Source organism: Chrysemys picta, chromosome 9 (genome assembly GCF_011386835.1).
Source record: "Chrysemys picta bellii isolate R12L10 chromosome 9, ASM1138683v2, whole genome shotgun sequence".
NCBI lineage: Eukaryota > Metazoa > Chordata > Testudines > Emydidae > Chrysemys > Chrysemys picta.
Genome location: NC_088799.1, coordinates 42991078 through 43014398, shown reverse-complemented (window position 1 = coordinate 43014398; position 23321 = coordinate 42991078). Strand labels below are relative to the sequence as shown.

Genomic DNA, 23321 nt, shown 5'->3' with positions numbered 1-23321 from the left:
TGGGATTTGGAGGGAGGGGGTGTGGATAGGGGTCAGGGCAGTCAGGGGACAAGGAGCAGGGGGGGTTGGATGGGTCGGGGGTTCTGAGGGAGGCAGTCAGGGGGCGGATGGGGGTGGGGGCCAGGCTGTTTGAGGAGGCACAGCTTTCCCTACCCAGCCCGCCACACAGTTTCGCAACCCCGATGTGGCCCTCGGGCCAAAAAGTTTGCCCACCAGGTCCTACCTCCTACAGAGGGAAGTTTCCCACAATAGCTGTTGCTGCCAAACATGGAATAGAAAGTTTGGAATGGGGGGGAGGGAGGGGAAGATCAATGGAATACATATTCATCTTCCTATGGGCTATTACCCAGAAAAGACTGCAGCTAAGAAAGAAACCCTATCACACTATCTGTAGTCAAAATCCAATTCAAAATAGGACTGAACACTTTAGAGGGAGTATTTGAACACAGGACAATGTTACCCAGAAGCTTTTTATTATTATTATTCTAAGATCTGCAGCTAAAGAAACAGTTTAAATTAGTTCTTTTAAGAAAATGAAGAAAAAAACCTCATCTATTGATCTGTCACGATTACCTCAAATAATCTTCCTACCTGGCCTCACAGCATCTCTACAACTAAGATAGCATATGTTAGTTGTTCCAAATGCAGCCCAAAGGAAAACATTTAAACAGAAGTCAACGTTTCTCCATTTTCAACAAGCTATTACAGCAACCCGAGACAAATAAAGCTACATGAAATGTTTAAATGTCGTAAGAGTATGATTATAAATTAGATTTAAAAAAGAGTATGATTTTACTGTAAAGCTCTTGAGGTCAAAGTGATATCTCTAATAGCTCACAATCCCCCTCTTAATGTTTCACAAGGCATGATTACATTTAACCAGTAAATGTTACCTGTTCTGCTCCCTGACATGCCACAGCTGTTGGATCCAGATCCCAACGACTCAGCAGCTGCTGATACACCACTTCCCGATGAAGCTGAGCCAGTGCCTGAATATGTATCCTCTTGAAGTAAAATATCAAGTAAATCACTGGACATAGAGAGAGAATCGCTATTTTGAGCTTCCATTGGAGAATCAATCTGGGTGAGAGGAAGGTGAAAATGAAATCATCACCATTTAATCACTAACATTTATGTTAAATATATGGGACAGACTTCAGTTCTTTACATAAAATTAAGTAACAGTACCTTTTCATAGAGAAAAGGGACAACTGCACAACACACAGGTAGTCTGACTGATAATTAATTAAGGAAGTAGAAGGAAGTGGGTTAATAGGTTTGTCATGTAATCTTTTAGTCAAATAACTCATTTAGATTTCAACTACATATTCTTTTTCAACACAAGTTAAAGTTTAAACATCTCTCTTCAATGTAAGGAAATAGTTTGTCAAAGGGACAGTATTAATGTACTTCACTGTGCTGGAGCCATCTGACTTCTTCTGCAGCATCTAGGTTCTATGGGACAGGAAAGACTAGGAATCGTCCCTATTGTATCTTAACTTAAAAAAAAAAATAGCTATCACCATTGCTATAAGAGGAAAAAAAGATAAGGCTTGTCTACACACAGTTCCCTATGGAAGAAGCTACACGTGTACAAACATCTTTATATTGGTTTATAATTAGTGCACTCTAGGGGATCGTACCAATAACTATACTTTTTTATAATACAGTAACAGTATTTTTTCTAATCATGGCTCCTCACAATGCTGTACACAGTGTAGATCCCACTATAGGTTCACACGCACCCTTTGTTCATAAGACCGGAGACACACAAACCATTTGTGCTGAGGCCACACACCTCTGTGCCTCCTTGTGCACTTGTACAAGATCCTAAAGGGCAGAGTGGCCACAACCCTCCTTCAGTTCTCTTGCAATTCAAGGCGTGTACTGCTGAGGAGTGCTAAAAGTGGAAATAGGGGACAGGTCATAGGATCCACATTGACTACATCTCAAAAAGCCTGTGACTGTAAGGTAAGTAACCATTCTGAGTACGTGATAGTGTGGAACTCCACTCAAGTTGACCAGCAAGCAGTATCTACCTGCAGCAGTACCTGGATAGTGTGAGGGAGTGTCTTGTCTATACCAGTCAAACAGAGACTGAAGTACTTATCCTCTGAACTTGGCATCTGCCCTGGCAGCCATGTCAAGTGCATAATGCTTGACAAAAGTTAGTGGATTGCTCCAGGCATCTGCCTTAGAGATCTCGAGGAATGACATGTTCCGGAAGCTGCTGCCTGTGCCCTGGTGGAGTGTGCATTAGTCAGGAGGAAAAGGCTTGCTAGCCAACTGATAGAAAGTGGAAATACACTGTGTGTATTGATATTTCTATGCTTGACCTTTCAACACGCTGGATATGACCATGCAGAGGAGGGTGGAAAGAGTCTGAAAGGCTGTGTCCTGTTGAGATAACAAAGCAGGCCCTGAAAACATCCGAAGTATGAAGCTTCTTTTCTCCTGCAAAGAATGCAATTTCAGGAAGAAGAGCAGTAAGATCATAGACTGGTTCAGGTGGAATACTGAGACCACTTTAGGGAGGAACTTAAGGTGCAATTTCACCACCATTGTGTCCCTGTCGAAGGATGTTTTGGTCATATGTGCTTGGAGTTCATTGACTTTCCATGCTGATGTGATGGCCATGAGAGAAAGTCTTTATGGTGAGGTGGTATAATGATCACTGTGATAGAAGTCTGAATGGAGATTCCATAAGTTGCAGGAAGACAATGTGAAGGTCTCATGTGGGAGTTGGGTCTCTAATTGGAGGGCAGGGATGAAGAAGGCCCTTGAGAAACCTTGACACTGTAGAGTCAGAGAAGACTGAAAATGACTATCCGAGCATATCACACTGATGCTGCAGCTAGGTAGACTAGAGCTAAATGCCAATCCTGCCTGTTTTAGGAGCACTATGACCAGAATCTTTGGTATCAGGACCTGTATTGAATTTTGGGCTGCCCCCATGGGAAAAAAAAAAAAATCTTTTCAACTTTGAGGAATTAGTCCTCTTGTTGGAGGTCTTTTGGCTTTGTAAAACAATCTCCTGAACCTATAAGGAGTAGTTTGTCAGTCTTACTCATCCAATCAACATCCAGGCAGTTAGGTGTAATGACTGTGGATCTGGGTTAAGTATTTGACCCTGGTTCTGAGACAGTATGTCTGGACACATCGGAAGGCATACTGGGAGGCTGGCTGGACATATGCACGAGATCCAACAGCTAAAGCTGCTTCAGCCAGTAGGGGCTACCATAACTGTAGACTTGTCCCATCGTATCTTGCATATTATCCTGTGGATCGGGGGAGAGAGGGGGGAAGGACCAGTGATAAAACATAGGAGTTCTTGAGACCAAATGAAGAAAGGCTTCTAGAAGGGATGCTGGGTTCACATCCCCTCTGAAACAGAAGTCCCTATATATGAAACTGTCCACGGTGGCAAAGATCTACAGTAGAGGGTCTCACACTGGTGGAATATCAGGTCAAGAATGGATTTCTGCAGTGACCACTCAAGACTAGTTAAGTTCCAGCTCAAAGTGTGCCAGGTCATTGCTGACTCCCGGAAGATTTAGAGCTACCAAGATTGCCGCATGCTGATGATGCCATTCCCGAACTTCATGGCTTTCAAAAAGAGATGGGATGATTGAGGGCATCCTTGTTTGTTTATATAGTGAACTGCCACTATATATAGTGCTCTGCCAATGTGCCATCTATCTGCACCACAGAGTTTGAAGAACAGGCAGGAAAGCTACGGAGGCTAGACTGACAGCCCTTAGTTCCAATGAATTCATGTAGAGCTTCAGATGATTCTGACACCATGAGTCTTGCATCTGAAGGTGGTTCAACTGGGTGCCCCAATCTGTTCCCGACATCTGTAACTAGCATAATCACTGGGGAGAAACTTAAAAGAGTATTCTCTCATGTTCAGTGGATCTAAGCCACCGCCTGAGATCCTGTAGGACATGAGGCTAAACTATAACTCAAATGCTCATATGATGCTTGGATAGGAGTAGGTGGTCCTCAAACAGTGTTGTGGAGTCCACAGATTAAGTTTGGCAAGTGATGTCACATATGCGCATACAAAAATATGGCCTAAAAGCTCAGGGCATGTATGCGCTATTGTCAATTTGACTACACGTCATGCACTAATTGACTAAAGGGACCAGAACCTGTCCTCCAGCAGATACCTTTGCTGATCTGGAGTTGATTAGAGCTCCTATTAACTCTACCAACTGTGAAGGACAATTTCTTGTAGTTCACCAGGAATCCCAAGTGGGAAAACTGGGAAAGAACATGATCTAGGGCTGTTTCAATCTTTTCCTGGGACCTTCCTCTTATCAGCCAGTTGCCTAGATGGGGATTCATGGTTTCTTAGATGTGCCATCTCTACAGCCAGGCACTTGGTGAACACTCTTGATGCTATGGAGAGACCAAATGGCAGAAACCTGTACTGATAATGGTTGAAACCCACTGTGACCCTTAGGTATTTCTAGTGGGCCAGATGGATAGAGATGTGGAAGGATCCTGCAAGTCGAGAGCCATGAACCAGTCTTGAGCTTGGAGCAATGGAAGCAAGCGTAACCTGCGAGTGAGAGTCAGTGTGTGCGTCTATATATAAAGACCTCCTTTTTTCTTCAGAAGTACCAGAAGTTTGAAGCCTCTTCTCATGTTCCTGGGGAACCTCTTCTACAGCTCCTAGATGAGGCCACTTCTGTTTCCAATAGTTTCCTGTGAGAAGGATTCATAAAGAGGGATGGGGAAGAAGGGTCATATTCTGTGGACTGGTTCTGGTGCTGCTCTTGAACACCTCATCGATCTGAGGATGTGGCAGTGTAGCAGAGTTTAGAGTCAAGGTTGAGAAAGCTGTTGTCCCCTACTGTACTTCAGATGCTCCTTTGCTTCGCATTCTGTCTATTGTAAAACTGTATATGCTGCCTCTGCTGATATGCAAGCTGAGGGCAGGAAGCCTTTCAAAAGGGTGGAGGAGCACAGATCCCCAGAAGTATAAAGTCACCATAGGATCTTTCAGCAGAGTAGGACACTGTCAGTTCTTTCAATGAACAATTCTGAGCCAGCAAAGAACAAGTCCTCAATTGTGGCTTGTACTTTACGAGGGTTATGTGAAGCTTGGATCTAAAGCAGGGGTGGGCAAACTACGGCCTGCGGGCCATCGTCCTGCCCAGCCCCGAGCTTCTGGCCTGGGAGGCTAGCCCCTGCCCCTCCCCTGCTGTTCCCCCTCATCCGCAGCCTTGGCTCGCTCGCTCTGCTGCTGGCACAATACTCTGGGCAGCGGGGCTGTGAGCTCCCTGGGGCAGCACAGCTGCAGAGCCCGGCTTGATCCGGTCTCAGTGCAGTGTGGTGGCAGAGTGGCCTGGCTCCAGCCGGCAGCGCGGCTGTAGCACCGCCAGCTACCGGTGTTCCAGGCAGCATGGTAAGGGGGCAGGGAGGCTTGGATAAAGGGCAGGGGAGTTTGGGGTGGTGGTCAGAGGACGCGGGTGTGCATGGTGGTCGGGGAGGAAACGGGCTGAATGGGGGCAGTAGTCCGGGAGGGTGTGGGGGGGGGCAGTCAGGAATGAGAGGAGGGGTTGGATAGGGTGGCAGGGGTCCAGGGGACAGGAAGCAGGGGTGTGTGGATGGGGCAGGGGTTCCAGAGGGGCCGTCAAGGAACAGGGGGTGTTGGATAGGGCAGAAGTCCTGGGGGGGGGGGGGGAGGGGAACAGAAGCAGATAGGAGGTGGGGAGTGGGCCACGACCCCCTCCCCTAACCGGTCCTCCATACAATTTACGAAACCCGATGCGGCCCTCAGACCAAAAAGTTTGCCCGCCCCTGATCTAAGGTCTACCAGCGCAGACATCAGCTAGGGTAAGTCTTACTGCCACTGGTGGTAAAAGGGAACCAAGGGAGGGCAGAGGCCATGCCACCTTTTAAGCCCTAATATAGCAGCATGAGGCAGCACAGGGCACATGTACAACTATGGACACTGCCAGTCAAAAAAAATCCAGTCTTGCAGACATGAGGCACATGTGCATCTACAGTGGGATCCAAACTGACACATGCCATTGTAACTATATTGGTGTTTCTTTGGGTATGGAACCTGTGTGTAGACCAGCCCAAAGTTTAGTGGGGTGACTAAAAATGGAGGTTGGGCAGAGGATTTAGAAGTGACATTTGTATGGACTAATTCTAACAGCAAAGTTAGACCTGTATAGAAAGTATTACCTATCTTTCTTTCATGCTGAAAAGAACTATCTCAGTAAAAGATTTCACAGCAGGTATAATAAAATTATGTTTTGAAGGTTTATGAAAAAAAAGTATGTACCGAACATTTTAGGAAGCTCAGTCAAGTAAGAAAAGTTTACAGTGAAAGCGTCAACAAGATGAACTATTAGTGGTTAAGTAAGACACTAGGAAAACACTTTCTATCCCAACATCTACATCTCAGAGCAGGTTCTAACTGAAAAGCAGACTTACAGTTATACTGTAAAGATTTTGCTGCAACATAGGTCAAAGATACTTGGAGATTCAAGCTTTTGACTGAATATATTAAAAACAGAAAATTAGCTGAAGTATAGCATATGGTACACTCCCACCTGGAAAGGTAGAACTTTCAGAAAGTTTATGCTAGTCATGAAAATTAAACACAGAAATAGCTTGTTTATGAAAATTGAATTTTCTACTCCATCATCTTGCAAAAGTGCAAGATATCAAAAATGTAATTAGTACATCAGTCTCTGTTTCAAGTCAATCAAGTTCAGAGTTTTTTTTCGTTAAGAAATGCAACATAACACAATTAAGAATGTCAGATGAAGAAATTGACCGAGATTGAGAGAGTCCTAAGAAAAGTTACAGATACGAATTGTTCAGACCAGTGATCTATCTAGTCCAGTCTCTCTGAAAATGGACAGCATTAGATGCTTCAGAAAAAGATGCAAGAAAACCTGTTACAGACAATTATAGAATAAACTGCGCAATGAAGAAGTTTCCAATTTTTGAGAGTTAGCGGTTGATTATGTATTAAAATATGATTAATATTAACTTTGATGCTAATTTTAAAAAAACGTATGTATATAAATCATATTATACTGTCAGCCTCAATGATATTTACTGGTAAGAGAATTCTGTAGGTTAATCATGTATCATGAAACAAGTATTTCCTTTTGTCAGTTTTAATTTGTTGCCTTTCATTTTTGTTAATGTACCCTTTTTTGTATTATGAGAAAGGATAAATGAAAGCACACAATTTACCTTTTTCATGATATCTCTCTTTTTATTTGTCTCTTTTCTAAACAGTCTCAATTTTATCAATCCCTCTCCATATAGTTCTCATCATCTCATGGATCCTTCTCTTTCTGCTCTCTCTCTTTGAAATAGGGTGATCACGATTGATCATTTGACTATGCCACATGAGGACATTCCATTGGCTCAGGGAATGACATATTTTCAGTATTATTTTCTATCCAATTCTTTATACATTCTAACATTTGTTTGCTTTTGACTACCACTGCACATAGAACAAAAATTTCCATTGAGCTGTTCACAATGACATTAAGTCATTTTCCATGTAGTTAGTTACTTTCAAACTCAATGATGAGCATGAGTAATACAAATTATTCCTTTCAATACATTGTATTTGTCAACAATGAACTTTTTCCTCTCAAGTTTCTAAAACAGTATTCTCTATGGGTGCACCTATTACATTAACTCATTGGTTGAAAACTTGATACAAGGAAAAGCATCTAGTAAGCACATTTTGTACTTTAGAAATGAATCCAGACTATTTGTCTTACTACCTGAAAGCTCCCCCCCGCCCTTTAAAATAATAAGCTTTATGATCCATTGTGGGTAGAATAGTGTTAAAAAAAAAAGTTATTTTTTTCCCCTGGTCTAAAACAGAATTTTACCAAAAAAAAAAAAAAAGGGTCATCCAAAGATCTAAATTCAGAAAATTTTGCCCAACCCTAAATATGGATTAGTCTATGTTTTTTTAGTGTTTTAATCTAATTAACCTTTAAGAGAAGAACATTGCATGGTCTGGCTTAAACTAGTTAAGACTTATAAAATCACATGGCATTCATTGTGCGCTCTCTCTCTGCACCAACACTGAGGTATCTGGATATTGCTTAATATGCCAAGAAAATGGCTATAGCTCCACAGATAATTTAAACACACACAAACAAAGACAACAATTCTATAAAGCAAAAGTTAACCAATATGTATAACTCCTTTGCATTATAGACTGGGATTTCCCAATGAGCGCTAAAGTAAAATGCATCAGAGATTCTTAGTGTTGAAAATAAAACACTGGGTGATGGCAAGGTCCTAACATTTTGGAGATAGAAATGCCAGGGCATATGCATTAGCATCAATGCATTTTGCATCAACTACATCATCAGAAAATCCACATTCCCAATAACTATTTTTAGGGATTCCATAAAGGTTAACACTGCTATGTCATTTACTACAATTAACTGCGTAATATTGATGATTCATAAGTACACAAGTAACAGTATACATATCTTGGGTACGTGCATACGTGCGCACGCACGCGCGCACACACAACATATATTTTTAAGGGGCTAACAGGGGTCCAAATCACCTCACTATTAGCCTACCTCAGTGTTGTTAAATCCTGTATAGCAAACATTATTCCAACAGAGATCCTCAGATTTTCAGAGTTTAAATTCAACAAAATCAACACCCACATGTTGATCCTTGAAATTTAAGGAACCTGAGGTAAAGGGGAAACTGACTGATGGTTCATACAATTTTACTATACCAAGTTGACCAAGGAAAAGCTAAAATGGTGTAGAGATACATATATTAATTATTTTCCTCATTTCATTTGCCAATGTACTGTACTTTGGATTTTAAAATTACAAAAATGTGTGCTTACTTCACAGTTACATTTCCACTTATTTGCCCCTGAAAGCTTGTAACCAAACAGTTTAAATAATTAAGTTGCTAAGATGGTTTCTTAGAATCAGGTTCAATTCTCTTTTTGAAAAGAATATTGTGTGTTCATATTAACTGAATAAAATGTAACCGGTCTTGCGATATACATAATACATTTCCAAACCTCTTCTACTAACTTTATATTATAAACTTTTTAAAGCCGTTAAAAAAAAAAAAAAAGTAGTAACAAAACAGCATGCTATTTTTGTTCAGTATGAAAACAAATTTCATTTCCCTTCTTTTCCTCAGGGAAAGAGTAAGTTTAAAGTCATTTATTTCACTAAAATGAACTCACTGGAAAAGTCTGAATTTCCAACCTAAACTTGAGGGTAGGGTTAAAGAGATTACATTGAATCTCTGCAGCAAAAAAGCCAATTGTACAGCTTTAAAACTGACGTTACATAAATTACTGTTAGGACAATAAACTCAATTTTAAACTTTTCTGAAGTATTTCTGCACATGAACTATGAAGAATAGCTATGTTCAAAGTGTAAAGATGTATTTTTTTCTGGAAACTACATGCAATACTTACAGGAGAGGATCCTTTTCTGCTGCTGTCATCAGTTATGGGTTTGTCTGTGGCTCCTCCTTCAATTAAAGCTCCATGTAAACCAGCAGCAGCTCCACTTTCAGCACTTTTGGGGGTTTCTTCCAATTGCAGAAGGTTTAGCTGTAGAGGAGAACTGCACCTTGACTGGAACAAAGGTGGTGAGGCCTGATCTTGAGGACCAAGAGACTGCGGTGTGGAGGAACGGGATGGATCATTTCGTAATTCCATGGCAGGAGCCTTTTCACTTTCTGCTGGTGTATTATAATGGAATGGTTGTGTTGGAAAGAATGTCTGTTGAGGGAAAGGATTTGGGGTAGCTAATGGCGGCAGTGCTGAAAACACTGACTGTGAAGAGAAAGTAGGATTAGCAGAAAAGTTGGGCTGGCCATTGTAAAGTGTCTGGGGTAAATTATTGTTCATTTGAGGGTACATGTAGTTGGGGAGCACAAGTGCTACCACTGGCGTTACAAGAGGTGCAGAGAACTGTGATGGCTGCATAGGACAATTATTTCCAGAATCTGGTAAATCACTGAAACCAGAAAGGCATGCCTCAGGACCTGGTGGCACAGTTCCTGCTGCTGAAAAAACCGGAAGTGGATATGCAGGCATAACAGCAGGGAAAGACATGGCTGAATGGCTAGCTTGAGAAGTATCTGATGGTGACCAAGCTGTACTATTTAGGCCTTGCAGAGGAAATTGATGAGGGAGATTGGGTCCAGAAGTTGTACTGTCAGAGGATTCCTGTGGTTTAATTCGTTTTGGTTTCGATTTCCTGTTCTTTCCACTTTTCCTCCAGGACTGATCTACTCCAGAAGTACCATTTCTTTGCCCACGAGCACCTGGAACAGAGTGGGGAAATAATTACATCAAATTGTGAAGTGTCCCTTCAAGTCATTCTCAGAAGCTGCTGAAAATTGTGTCTGTTGCTCTATTCCAACAGAATGGAACTGACTAGGGAGTAGTCAGGTTCACTCTTCCGCCTCTGGCACAGAAACTTTGCAGGCAGGGCTGGCTCCAGGCACCAGCATACCAAGCATGTGCTTGGGGCAGCACCTGGAGGGGGGCGGCACTCACCCAGGGAGAGCAGAGCCGCAGCGGGCTCGCCGCCCTCCCGCCGGTCGGGGAGAGCGGGGCCCCGGCCGGGCTCGCCGCCCTCCCCATGGCGCTCCGGTGGGCCAGGGAAAGCGGGGCCGCGGCCGGGCTTGGCGCCCTCCCCTGCCGCGCTCCCCGCCGGGCAGCAGGGGGCGGCGGGAGGCTTTTTTGCCTGGGGCGGCAAAAAAGCCAGAGCCGGCCCTGTTTGCAGGAACAACTGTATTAGCACAATTGCAGAGAAAGGAAAATCAAGAGGAGGGGAAAAGAACAGTGCATTTTGTGCCCAAATGTAGTCCTTCACCCCTTTGGCCAACAGTTTTGATGCAGTGACTTTTGTTTTTGAGGAGTGAGTACCTCTAAAATTCTCTCTGGCCAATAAAAACAGCAACTGCAGAATGGCAATTCTAGCCCTCTTTGTTTTAGAGAATCACTGCCATACAGGCCTTTAATTTGGGAGAAAACTCTAAAGACTCTCAAGCAAGCAAAAGAGGGAATAAACCCAGAACAAAAGATGTAGCAAAACTAGGAGAAGTGGTATGGTGATTTTTTTTTTTTTTGTAGAAGAGTGTGTTGCTTTATTTTATGTGGAAGACTACACTAACATTTTCTTTTTGTTACGAACTAAACTGGTGTCAGTAGTCAACTGGATTGACAGATGAAAGAAATTCATAAATTTCACACATTTGAAAATCTCCATTCTGGCGCACACTTGCCAGAAGGCAGGGAAGAAAGTTTCTTGATTATCAGTGGTGTTAAACACTTTGCTGTGGATTGTGCATAGTATGTAGATGTCAATAACTACATGGTACATGAGCGATAATTAAAACTTGAATTCTGCCCCCTCAGACTGAGTTTGACACTGCTGATCTAAAATCAGTTCAACTAATACGTTAGTTCCCTACCCCATAATATGACCATCTTTCATGATCATTTTCATTCATCATCATTACAAAATTACTTATAAGTACATTTATCCAAGCCCCCGTCTCCCCATTCTCTGCCTACCAGATGGGGGGGAGGGAAAGGGAGGACTCAGGACCTCTGCCTTGCAATTGGGTAGGGGCTTCAGCAGGAGTGGGGCTGAAGCCCCAAGCCCTGGCTCCCGGGAGCTGTGCTCCAGCTTTCGAACTTCTGAAGATTGCTGTATGCGGCTCGGAAGGCCAGTAAGTTTGGCCACCCCGCTATAGATTCTTTAAATACAAATGCAATAAATTTTCAATTTGTAACGGATGCCAGTTATCAATACAAAAGATACAACAATCCATGCCTATTTTACATATAATGTTCCATTCTATTGTTTCCTCCTACCATGTGCCCTACAGATCAGTGTCCCTTCTCCATTCTGTTCTGGGCTTCCTGGAAGGGGCAGGATTTCATATCCAGGGTTCAGTGAACACTGAAGCCTAACTTTAGACAAAGAAAAATGACAACTGCATTTGTACCACCCTTAAAGTGATCCATGGTTTAACAATAGCTTCTGAACCTGCAACATCTAAGATATGTTTTTTCCTGTTCACAGATAATTTTAATGGTTAAAAAAAGTTCAAAAGACAACTATTGCCTTACCACGTTCACCATGACGTCCTTTGGGTCTATCTTGTAAGTAGTAATTGCAGCGGGATTGAAAAATCTTGAATCTTTTGATTTCTTTGAATTTATTCAAAAAGCTCTGCTCTTCTTTTTGTGTATGCACTGCAAGGATTTCCTTTGTAAGTCCCAGTTTCTTAAATGGCTCTTTTTCCTGGTTTGCACATATAGTGCTGGATGGAGGGACAAGAAGTTGACTATCTAAGAGTTCTGTTCCACTAGGACCATCTTCTATCATTTCTAGAAAAAAGTGAAAAAATATTTAAGGCAAATGAGGCAAAATATTCTGCTAATTTTAAAATTAAGACTTTACGATAAAAGCACTCTAATTCTAAAATAAGATGTCTGTCCATAAGATGTCTGTCCATAGCAACAAAAAAGCGTACATCATCCCTTTGTAACTAGCTATTCCATTATTAACCAGTGGTAAAATGTCTTAAATTAAGCTATTCATCTCAATAATAAGTACTGTACCTAATTCAGGTTGTGGTTTTTTGTCCCCAACATGAACTATGGTGCTACTGTAGCTGCACTGACTGGTGAAGGATACAACACTTTCTGGTTTCCCAGGTAAAGCCAAAGAGGTTAAGTGAGCACCAACTACTGGAGGACCATTTGATTTATCAGATGTCTTCAACACAGCAGGGTCTATATGAGTTTTCAACAGCACTCTTTCTTCTTTAGAAGAGAAAAAGTTAAAACTTCATTAGATGAAACATGAAATAAGCGAATGAAAAAAATCAGTCGCCCGAGTCATAAAATGCCAAAGAGACTGAATTGCTTTTGAGAAGACAGCAAAGTTATTCAGATTCTGTTCAATCCCAATAGTTCAGCAAGGGCCATGTGTATATCAGATATTACCCCAACTTCCAAGACAACATACTATTACCCTCTAACATACACACACACACACACACACACACACACTTCCATCGATAACAGCTGAAATATACAGATAGGCAAAGTAGGAATGCTTCTTGAGAACTAAGTGTTTGATTTAAGGATATATTTTGACATGTGATGTTGACAATTTGTGTTTTAACAGTTATAAAGCTTTAGCTTTTTGAATCTCAATGTCTACTGTCATTAAATAATTGCCTGACCGCCCCCCCAACTTCCAACAATTATGAAAATTTAAAAAGATAAAAATCAAAACAAATGCTTAAAAACAATATTCTGTCAAAATTGTAAAAAATAAAAATAAAATTCTGCCATTCCTATTTATATATTCCTTCTGCCTCCCTTTTCTACTTCCTCCATCCCTTTTCCAACAATTATGTCAATCTTAGATGTAGTTATTGGAGATGTGATAGCCATCAAGAATTCTCTTTTTAAAAGTACAACATATCTTCAGTTACTTTAAAATTGTATAATTATTTATAACTAGTCATATCCAATGCTTGCCTCTTAATTGATTTGCTTTAGCTTTGACCCCCAGGAAAGTTATATATGTATATTAATATGCTCAATGCACTTGTGTGATTACCATAAAAAACACAGCTGTTCAAATGTCAAAACCAAAATAAGATTATAGTTATTTCTATTGTGATTTGCTGTCAAGGCCTTCAGAAACTCGCAAATTAAGGGAATCTTAACCACAAACAGATTATCACACTACAAAAGCTGCAAACATTCATGAATGTTCACAATTTTATGTAGCTTTATAAAAATCTAACACTAATGTGATTTGTTCAGTGTACACAGATAATGAAATTGTAAGAAGACATTTCATCAATTGTCTTTGACAGTGCAGAAGTTACCCTCAGCTAGAGTTATTTAGAATTTTGATTTCACTGCCACATTGTCTTGCTAGACATTATACTGTCAAAATCTAACATGGGCATTCTTTCCCCCTCCACCTAAAAAAATCCATACTTGAGAATGTTCTTCACAGAATTGATGTTTTTGCTAAATCCTAATAAAAAATTACGTTAATTAATACCTCCTGATGGCTTAACAGCATTATCAGCTGTTTTTTGCTTGTGATCATCAGAACTCAGTGAAGCAGCATTGTTTGATGAAGGTTCACATTTTCTCTTTACTGTGCCAGGTATGCTGCAACTCTCCAAGTACCTATATAATAAGTGTTTAACAAAGTTAAATAAAAATGTTGCAAGCTTAGGGGTTAAAAACAGTTAACACACCAACAAATACACATTGGATGGAAGCCTACCTGATGACGCTGTCTAAACAACTAATCTGTTGATAAGAATACACAGGCTGTTCCTTCCAAGCCAGTTCCTCTGTAAGCACATTCTTATGAGCAGCAATGGCTACAGTATCCTTTTCAGTTATATCTTCCATCCGAACACTGGAACAATTTGTTTTTTCTGTATAAAGATTCATGCTTATTACAAGTTAACCCTTCATAACTCTTAAAATAAAGCAGATGTAAATCAAACCCTAATTTATGTCTTGTTTCTGAATCACTCAGAAGTTATCCTTCATTAAAATATAGTAAAACCAGTAAATGTTGCAATAAAATGTTTGTGCCAGTCACATGTAACAGAAGTATTGCATAAATGTTTTTCACATTTAGAAGAAAACCAATAGTCCTCAAAGTTTTAACTTGAAATTTAATTTGTATTATGATGTATTCAGTACATACTTAGAATCACAGAATATCATGTCTGGAAGGGACCTCAGGAGGTCATCTAGTCCAACCTCCTGCTCAAAGCAGGACCTATCCCCAGACAGATTTTTGCCCCAGATCCCTAATTGGCCCCCTCAAGGATTGAACTCACAACCCTGAGTTTAGCAGGCCAATGCTCAAACCGAGCTATCCCTCCCCCTACTTATTTTCAGTCAGCATACTCAAAACAGAATTTATGAAGGTCTGAGGACTACTATGGTGGATGTACAGTATTAAGGAACCAGGGGAATAGCCAAACTCTTTGTATGTCCAAATTTTAAATCTTATGAGTGACAACAAGTTGAAAGTATCTATGAATTTTTGGAGTTACAAGCAGAAAGAAAATATTTTACTTGTTTTTGTAACGTTTGGTCCTTTCCTAAATTTAGCTTTTCACTTTAAAAACTGTGAGTTCAATTCATGTGCCTCATGATATTTTCTCTGAGTCACACCACAGTTGTTGGGCCGAGGCATTTGTTACAATATCTATGCTGACATGATCTAATACCCACTAAAAAAATGCAATTATCTGATGGTTTGGTGGAATACTCCCCAGTAAGGCTAAAGAGAATAGTGTGCAATGAAGACAGGATCTAGGAAAGCTCTCACTATACATCTTCTTACAACTGCACTTATATTATGTACCAACAATGTTGCAGTACAAAATAAAATTCCTGTCTGAAGGAATTTACTACTTCCAGAAACAGAACAAATATGCAAGAAGAGAGACAGATAATAATAATTAAATTACTTATAACATAGCATAATCCAAATAGCTATTAAGTCTTTGAAAGTTGTCCATCACAAAAATATTCAATTAACTGGAAAATTCCAAAAAGATATTAGATACAATTCTCAGACACTGAACTCACATCCATAAACATAAAAAGTACTAAATAAAAGTAATGTTCTGTTGTTTCCCAGTTAGTATTATAGTCGGACAGTCATATTTCGCCTGGAAATTGTATTTAGTTACTTTAACACAGCTGGCTTGAACAAAAATCTGAAATTCTGCTGTTTTATAGAAAAAAAATGCAAGCTCTTGCTGCTTTACCTCCAAAAGACTTTTTCTTATGTTCCAGCTTCACTCTTCTATCAGTGAAAACATGTTGTCCTTCATTTCTGGCCATATGTGCATCTTGACAGGTCACCTGAAAAGTGTCAAGGGGTGTGTGAAGAGAAAAAACAGTCACCAGAAAATGTTGGCCTATTCATACATATTGGGTCCTTAATGAACTTCCTAGGCTTCAGAGCCCAAGCTCCAACCTTAGACGCAACTTCAAAGACCTTTGCTGTCCACACAGCTATTTTTAGATTGCTAGTGCGAGCCTCACAAACCCAAACCTGTTGACCTGAGCTGGGAAGGTCATTTCCACAGGCTGTGTACACATACTGAAAGGATTGGTGAACACAATTTTTTTTTTCTTGACTGAGAAAGCAAAGCAAAGACTTACATAATTTTACTGCACGCTATTGCGGACATAGTCGCATCTCAGACTGCATTTAATTCTTCCAGTGTTAGCTAGTGGACCACAAAACTACCAAGAACAAAACACTTTTTCCCAAATATTGGGCCATTTATCATTTAAAACTAGTAACTGAGCTGGCAGAGGAAGATAAGAAAAAGAATATTCTACACAACAGACTCAGTCCCATTTATGGTCTCTGAAATTTTTTTTATAATGCTTAATATAGCACTTCAAAAGAGATCTGCCTGCCTTTTTAAAAAGCATTAATTAAAATTCTTAGTCTAGCCCCACAAAATGTATTATCATTCTGACCCTGCCTCTGGACTTGCTAGAATAGTTTTAACAAAAAGCTGTATTTCTAATGCTCGTGTTTAGAAAAAAAAATTGTTAAAATCAAGATGGAGAAGGTAGAAGTCTTTAAATAAGGTTTTAGTGAATGCTAAGATACTTTTTCCTGCACATAATATTTGTGCTGATCAGTAGAAAATAAAGACAATGACATACTCGAAAGCCCACAGGAATTGTAACACAACAGCAGGATCAGTAAGAAGCTATATTAAATAAATTTTTAAAATATTTCTCAAAAGAATCTGCAAACTTCTGCAGTCCAGATTTGAATGCCAGCCCAACACTAAGAACACAAACACTAGAGCGGGGCGAAATTTTTCAGTGAATGGTAAATTGGCCAAAAAAAATGATTCTAGGTCCAGGCAACCAGAGCAGTCGTCCTGGGCACTATATTCAGAGGGCTCGGTACCAGTCAGAGCAGGGTTTTTTTTGGCTCAGTTTCTCCAGGTGGGCACCAAAAACATCGTCTGCCCTAGCCAGCAAAAGACCCAGGACTATTCCTCTTTTGGGGGTCATCAAAACTATTTGTGAATTCAGGTCCAATTCAGTGAATAGTTTCAAACAAAAATGGAAGAGAGTCAAAAAGGTCAAAACAACACATTTCAATTTGTCATTCAAAAAATCAGTTCATTATGAAATTTAGCTAATAAAAAGATTCATAGGTAAAAGTATCTAAAAATAACCCAAAATGAAAAACCAAAAAAATTAAAAAAAATATGAAAAAAAAAAAAAAAAAAAATTTGTTTCAGATTGAACAAAAATGCTGCAGTCAACCCAAAACAAAAAAGTGTTTTGTTTTATTTTGGCAAGAAAAACTAAAAATTCAGTTTTAGTTTGAACTGAAATGAGTTGTTTTCATACTTTTTTTGATTCACCCCTGAACTAAAAAAATCAACTATTTGCTAGGCTCTAACTAGGGGTAGGACACTGTTATCTGTCTTTGGGTTCCCTTGCCAACAAGAATCTCAAGGCCCAGGCACAGCCTCAAAGGACACTGCTATTCAAAAATAATCTTTTTCCATGCACATGAGCGGAAACCATATGGACAATCATTCAAAGACCCAAACTACTCCACTCCTAGGCAACTGTCTCACACTTGCAACGTGGTGGGGGTTATTTCCTCAACTTAGGCTATCCACACATCATACAAGTTCACTGCTCTTCTGTAGAATGTCTCACAATCCTCACAGGAAGAAGACAAACACAAAGATTTCCTCCCCCTCATTTCTTCCATCCATAAACAGGTGAGCCAGCCAACTAGCTCTTCCCTTACAAAATTAAGGAAAAAAGTTTTGACAAACTAATAAAGCTATGTCCCTGCTTAGAAGCAGATTAAGCTTTTGTTGGGCCCTGGGCCAGAGCAAGTAGGGGCCCCTCCCCACCCCTTCCACCTGCAGGCCCCCGTCCCCTCCCTGCTCCTACTGGGGAAATGGGGTGAGGGTACAGGGGCTTCCCCTGCCTGCCTGGCGCCCCTGCCAGGAAGTGGGGTCAGGGCTTGGCAGGAGCACGGGGCAGGCGGAGCAGGGCAAGCCCCTGTGCCCCGACTCCACTCCCCAGCAGGAGCGCCGGGCAGGCAGAGTGGGTCTGCACCCATTATTCCAGGGCCTCCGGGCATGGGCCCCATTGGCCCACTGGCTAATCTACCACTGTTTTTGGTCCTGGATAGGAATTCCTCTCAAAACAGGACCAACTGTCTCCCCAACATTTCTGCTGGAGGGACCTGGCCAGAGCCACAATGCAGCAGTAGCCTCAGTCCCAGCCCAGAATTTGAAACCACAGTAACAGTGAAAATCATTTTCAGTTACAGAGAGTTTTGTACCAAAGATTTCATTTAAAAAATAAAATTAAAAACTTACATGCTTGTCCTTTAGCGTCTCTTCATTGTTGTTCCCATTGCTGTCACTGGATGATGCTATACTCATTAAATGCTCATGTGATCCATTGCTACCTAAGCTTCCATAGCCACTAGATCCACTGTTGTGTACAGGCTGCAAACAAAATATTAGCAATCAACTTTAACAAAAATTAGGCACATACTGATAATTCAGAATGAGAAAAACTAGCAAGATACTATAGCTACATGCTTTCTTAAGACCCCAGCAAGGGATATATTTGACTATACCTATATATCAAGCGGAAGGGGGAGAGAGAGGGGGAAAGAGAGATGGGGGATGATCGACCTAAATTATGCAACTTCAGCTACGAGAATAGCGTATCTGAAGTCGACTTATCTTAGGTCAACTTACTGCGGGGGTCGACTGCCACCACTCCCCCGTCGACTCCGCTTCTGCCTCTCGCCGCGGTGGAGTACAGGAGTCGACGGCAGAGTGATCAGGGAACGATTTATCACGTCTACACTAGACACGATAAATCAATCCCTTATAGATCGATCACTACGCGCCAATCCGGCGGGTAGTGTAGACGTACCCTAAGTGTCTTGCAGTCTGGAAAACTGTCATTAAGATTCAATAATTAACCTCAACTCTACCCGTGTAATATATTGACAGTCTTATGCATGGAATAGTGCCAGTATCTGTTGGATACTTGGGGAACTGCAGGCGTTGGTTGATTTGGAGCGTATTAGTGGAGTATATGAATTTATGTGGTCCTAATCCAGTGATCCCCAAACTTTTTACCTTGTGCCTCTCCTTGCTCATCTGCGCTCCCTCCTCCCTCCCTCTCAGAGCTGGGGCCGGCAGCTAGGGCCCTGGGCGCAGGGCTGGGGGCCAGGAGCCAAGCTGGGTGGCGCTCCCTCCTCACCCCCCATGGGAACTGGCCCAGCCCCCAGTTGTACCCCCCGAATGTTCCTCCATGCCCCCCCCCCCAGGGGGTGTACCCCACAGTTTGGGGACCTCTGTCCTAATTTGTCATTCAGGAAGATACTTTTCTTTTGGGTGGAAAATGGTTATTTTGATCTCTTCCTTATGATGCTAAACAGGCCATTTTGTCTGAATTGGGAGAATGGACTGCAATGCAATTTATTCTTGTGACCTCTGCTATGGTGATAAGTGGGGGGAAATATAACTTTCTGTTCTTAAAAAGTAAACTGTAATCATTTAAACTATTGAATGGAGAGGGTAAAAGGCTGGGTACATTTGCTAGTGTAGGTTGTGGGATGCCTGGTGTAAAATGCAGATGGGATCATAAGGACCTAAGTTTTTGATGGTAGATTTGTGTAAAGGAATGTGTTACACAGTAGAGAATTAGATAATTCAACAAATGACATCTGTAAAATAGGGGTAATACACTGCTATCGCAAAGGGATGTTATGAAGACAAAATGTATTAAATATAAGACTCTAAGGTACTGCAGTAATGGGGGCCATGTAAGTACTTACCCAAGACCCCAGCTCCACATAAAACCCCAGACCCTACCTGTAACAACAGTCGGTATATTTGTTCTGTGATTTCCTGAATGCTAGGATGAAGGATTTTATCTTCTGTGTAGTTGGGAGCAGCAAATACGTCTTCATTTAAGGGACCACTGTAAAAATTATCATACCCAAAATATTCCAAATGCATGTAAAACACAACTTAAATTAATCTTTCATATATATTAAATAGGCTCTTGTTCCTATTCTATTGCATCTAAAAAACTTTGAATCTGATAAAATGCGCAACCTTACTCTGAACATGGCTTCTCCATTCTGAAGTAACTCTTGACAATATTGGAAAAACCTGCAGCACTTACAAATTTATTGTTAAAAGCATTTAATGTATTATAATATACACTTACAATCACAAAACCCAAATACCAAGATAAAAAAAAAAGCAGTTTGAGTTTGTCATTTTTGTACAGCTCTCTTCCACTAATTTAAAAAGAGTTGCTACGCAAACTTGAACCCCCATCCTCATTAATTAATATAATTTGTCTACTTACGTCCTAACTTTGTGTCTTCCGATTATAAATGATACTTTTCGGCTCCAAGGATTAATGAAACTAGACCAGCTGGTGTCCATAGTTATGTATTCCCCATTTCTAGTGCAGAACCGGATTGGTGAATAGTCAAAAGGCTGTCCACCATATTGAAGTACTATAAAGTAAGTTTTAGAAAAATGTCAGTTTTATATTCACATTTGGAAATTATATTTAATATGCTTTTATTCAATTTTTACAATAATTTCACAACAAAAAAATTGCATTTGTATACATATATGGCAGACAAGGTTTATCCAGTAACCAAACTCTGAGTAATTTCACATCAAAAGGGAAAATTACAAGTGTTTGGCCACCAGAGGGAACTGACCTTCACTGAATATATTTAAATTTATAGAAATTAAAATTATATTCTTTGCCCATACCAACATCTACAAACACATTTTAATGAACATAAATCAGACTATTTGCAATACTGAATTTTGTTCTCCAACATAAAATTCTTCACTAGGTGGAAGACCTAAATATACATATTTTTGTAAATGCATTTTGTATGTAAAAACACAAAAACAAGATTTTAATACTTGATGCCATCATAGCAACACTAACTGCACCAAGAAAAATGTCCCCAGAAAAAAAATAACTGAAAAATTATTCCATTTTCAAAAATTATGTAAAGAGTTGACACTAACCAAGAGGTTCATATTCTAATTCTATACAACCTACCAGCTTGTCTCCGCTTTAGTTCCTTGAACGTTTTAAGGTCCCTGAATTCTAACTTGTATTTTGTAGAGTTCTTAGAAAAATCTACCTTATTTGTTAACGTAAAAGATAACATACTTTTTTTGTGAACTGCTAGCATTAGAGGTCTGTCACTTGGGTGAAGATGCGATAAAACAGGGGTTCCTATTAAGTCCTGAGGTAGGTATCCCAAAAGAGGTACAGCTCTGAAAAAAAAGAAAAGAAAGTCAAGTGGAGTAAATGCACACAAAATCCTACTTTGAAATATTTCTTTTAAAAACTCTCTTTTCTAAGCTTTAGCTTTTTATTTTTTAAATTAAAAAAACTATGTGGAATTGAATTGGGGAAGTGTTAGTATCAGTTCCATAGTAACATGCGACAACCCTTTGGAGAAGATTGCATTCATTTTTATAGCACTTATCTATGGCACCAATCACCAGAGTATCTGAGCACCTCCATAAAAAGAAGAACAGGAGTACTTGTGGCACCTTAGAGACTAACAAATTTATTAGAGCATAAGCTTTCGTGGACTACAGCCCACTTCTTTGGATGCATATGCTGTAGTCCACAAAAGCTTATGCTCTAATAAATTTGTTAGTCTCTAAGGTGCCACAAGTACTCCTGTTCTTCTTTTTGCGGATACAGACTAACACGGCTGCTACTCTGAAACCTGAGCACCTCCATAACATTCATGAATATTAATGAGTTTATTCTCACAAAACCCCTCTGAAATAGGGAGGTATCCTCAATCTACAGATTGGGAGCTGAGACAAAGAGGTCATACCAGATGGCAAAACCAGGAACTGATCTCCTGAACCCAAGTCTGGTGCCTTAACTAGAAATCCACTCTTCCTCTCAGATTAAAGGTTTAATTTTCTGAAGTGTTGAAACGTACTCAGCCCAGAAGTTCAGGTATTTAAAAGGAATTAAGGAAGACTTAAAATGTTAGAAGCTAGTCTAAAATTTTATTAGACCTCCGTAACTTAACAATGACTTTGTTCCAATGAAGAAAGCTTTTAGGTTAATGCAACAAAAACTCATTCATAGTTAAAATATGCATATTGGGGAGATTTTTGAAGCACAACTGGCAACTAGGTGCCTAATTCCCATATGTGCCTTGAAAAACATCTTAGCACTACTCGCAGCATTCCTACTTATGCCAAAGAAGTTGATGGATTAGAAGATATTTGCAAGATACAAACAACTACCTTTGTAGACATCAAAAGCGGACATCTGGGATTTCAGATATCTGCATTTTTGTCACAGACAAAAGCATTACAGGGTAGGCACTGCTTTCAGCAGTGCACTTCTGACAGTCCACAAGAGAACTCCCCCCCAACATGTTCTGTCAGAGTTTCCAAAAGCATGAGGTGCACCACCTTGGGATAGGGGCTGGAGCATACAAACAGACCTCAACTATTCCCAAATCTCAGCATTCATTTAAGAATAGGTCTGCAGCTGTTGTGCCACAGAGAAAACACGAAAACGTGACCTGAGCATAACTGAAGCAATGTCTTCCTGAGTTTGCAGACAGCCTGAAATAATAACCTCTCAAAGGTGAGCATGCTAATTATGACAGTTAACACTGTGGATATTTAAAATACTTCAAGGCTACAAGCACATAAGGAGAGAAAATGTATTATGAAGCTCTATACAATCTACTCTCAATGACTTCTCATTTTGCGTAGACTTCACTATCACATGACCAGGTTGAAAGAGATGGGGGTGAAATTGGTTTCATTTTCCTGAAAGTAGGCAGGTGGAGGACAGAGGGGAGAGACACTCAGCTAGCTTTCAAACACTATGTTAGATGGTGTGTTGGAGTGCAACACCTGCCCTACTAATCTTGGCAACTTGAACTCTTACCACTAATTTAGTTATGAGGGAACAAGTTTAGTTACCATTAAGCAAGAAGTCACCAGGCATGAATTTTTAATCTGAATTTCCATATGCACATTATTAACAAATAATATATTGTCAAGTATATTCTATCAGAACTGTTAGTTCAGTATCATTATCTATTTCCATATACAATATTTGCTCCATGAGCTGATTAACAGCATTTCTAAAAATTGAATGGATGGTTAAA

The 23321-nt window shown here is 40.3% G+C and overlaps 1 protein-coding gene across 37 annotated transcripts in view; it reads right to left on the bottom strand.

Annotated features, from left to right (window-relative positions):
• Window positions 1–23321, bottom strand: part of PER2 (period circadian regulator 2) — a 76638-nt gene that overhangs the window by 6797 nt on the left and 46520 nt on the right. For 26 of the 37 annotated variants that reach the window (XM_005282502.5, XM_042853554.2, XM_042853555.2 and 23 more), the window contains 11 exons: window positions 21332–21438; window positions 20495–20648; window positions 19990–20098; window positions 18472–18603; window positions 15853–15949; window positions 14340–14496; window positions 14109–14239; window positions 12641–12844; window positions 12146–12406; window positions 9470–10326; window positions 894–1080 (listed from right to left, as the gene is read on the bottom strand). In XM_005282502.5, the coding sequence (XP_005282559.2) occupies window positions 894–1080; window positions 9470–10326; window positions 12146–12406; window positions 12641–12844; window positions 14109–14239; window positions 14340–14496; window positions 15853–15949; window positions 18472–18603; window positions 19990–20098; window positions 20495–20648; window positions 21332–21438 (2396 nt within the window). The remainder of the gene's footprint in view (window positions 1–893; window positions 1081–9469; window positions 10327–12145; window positions 12407–12640; window positions 12845–14108; window positions 14240–14339; window positions 14497–15852; window positions 15950–18471; window positions 18604–19989; window positions 20099–20494; window positions 20649–21331; window positions 21439–23321) is intronic. The other 11 variants (XM_042853564.2, XM_065556976.1, XM_065556967.1 and 8 more) reach the window with 1 other exon arrangement.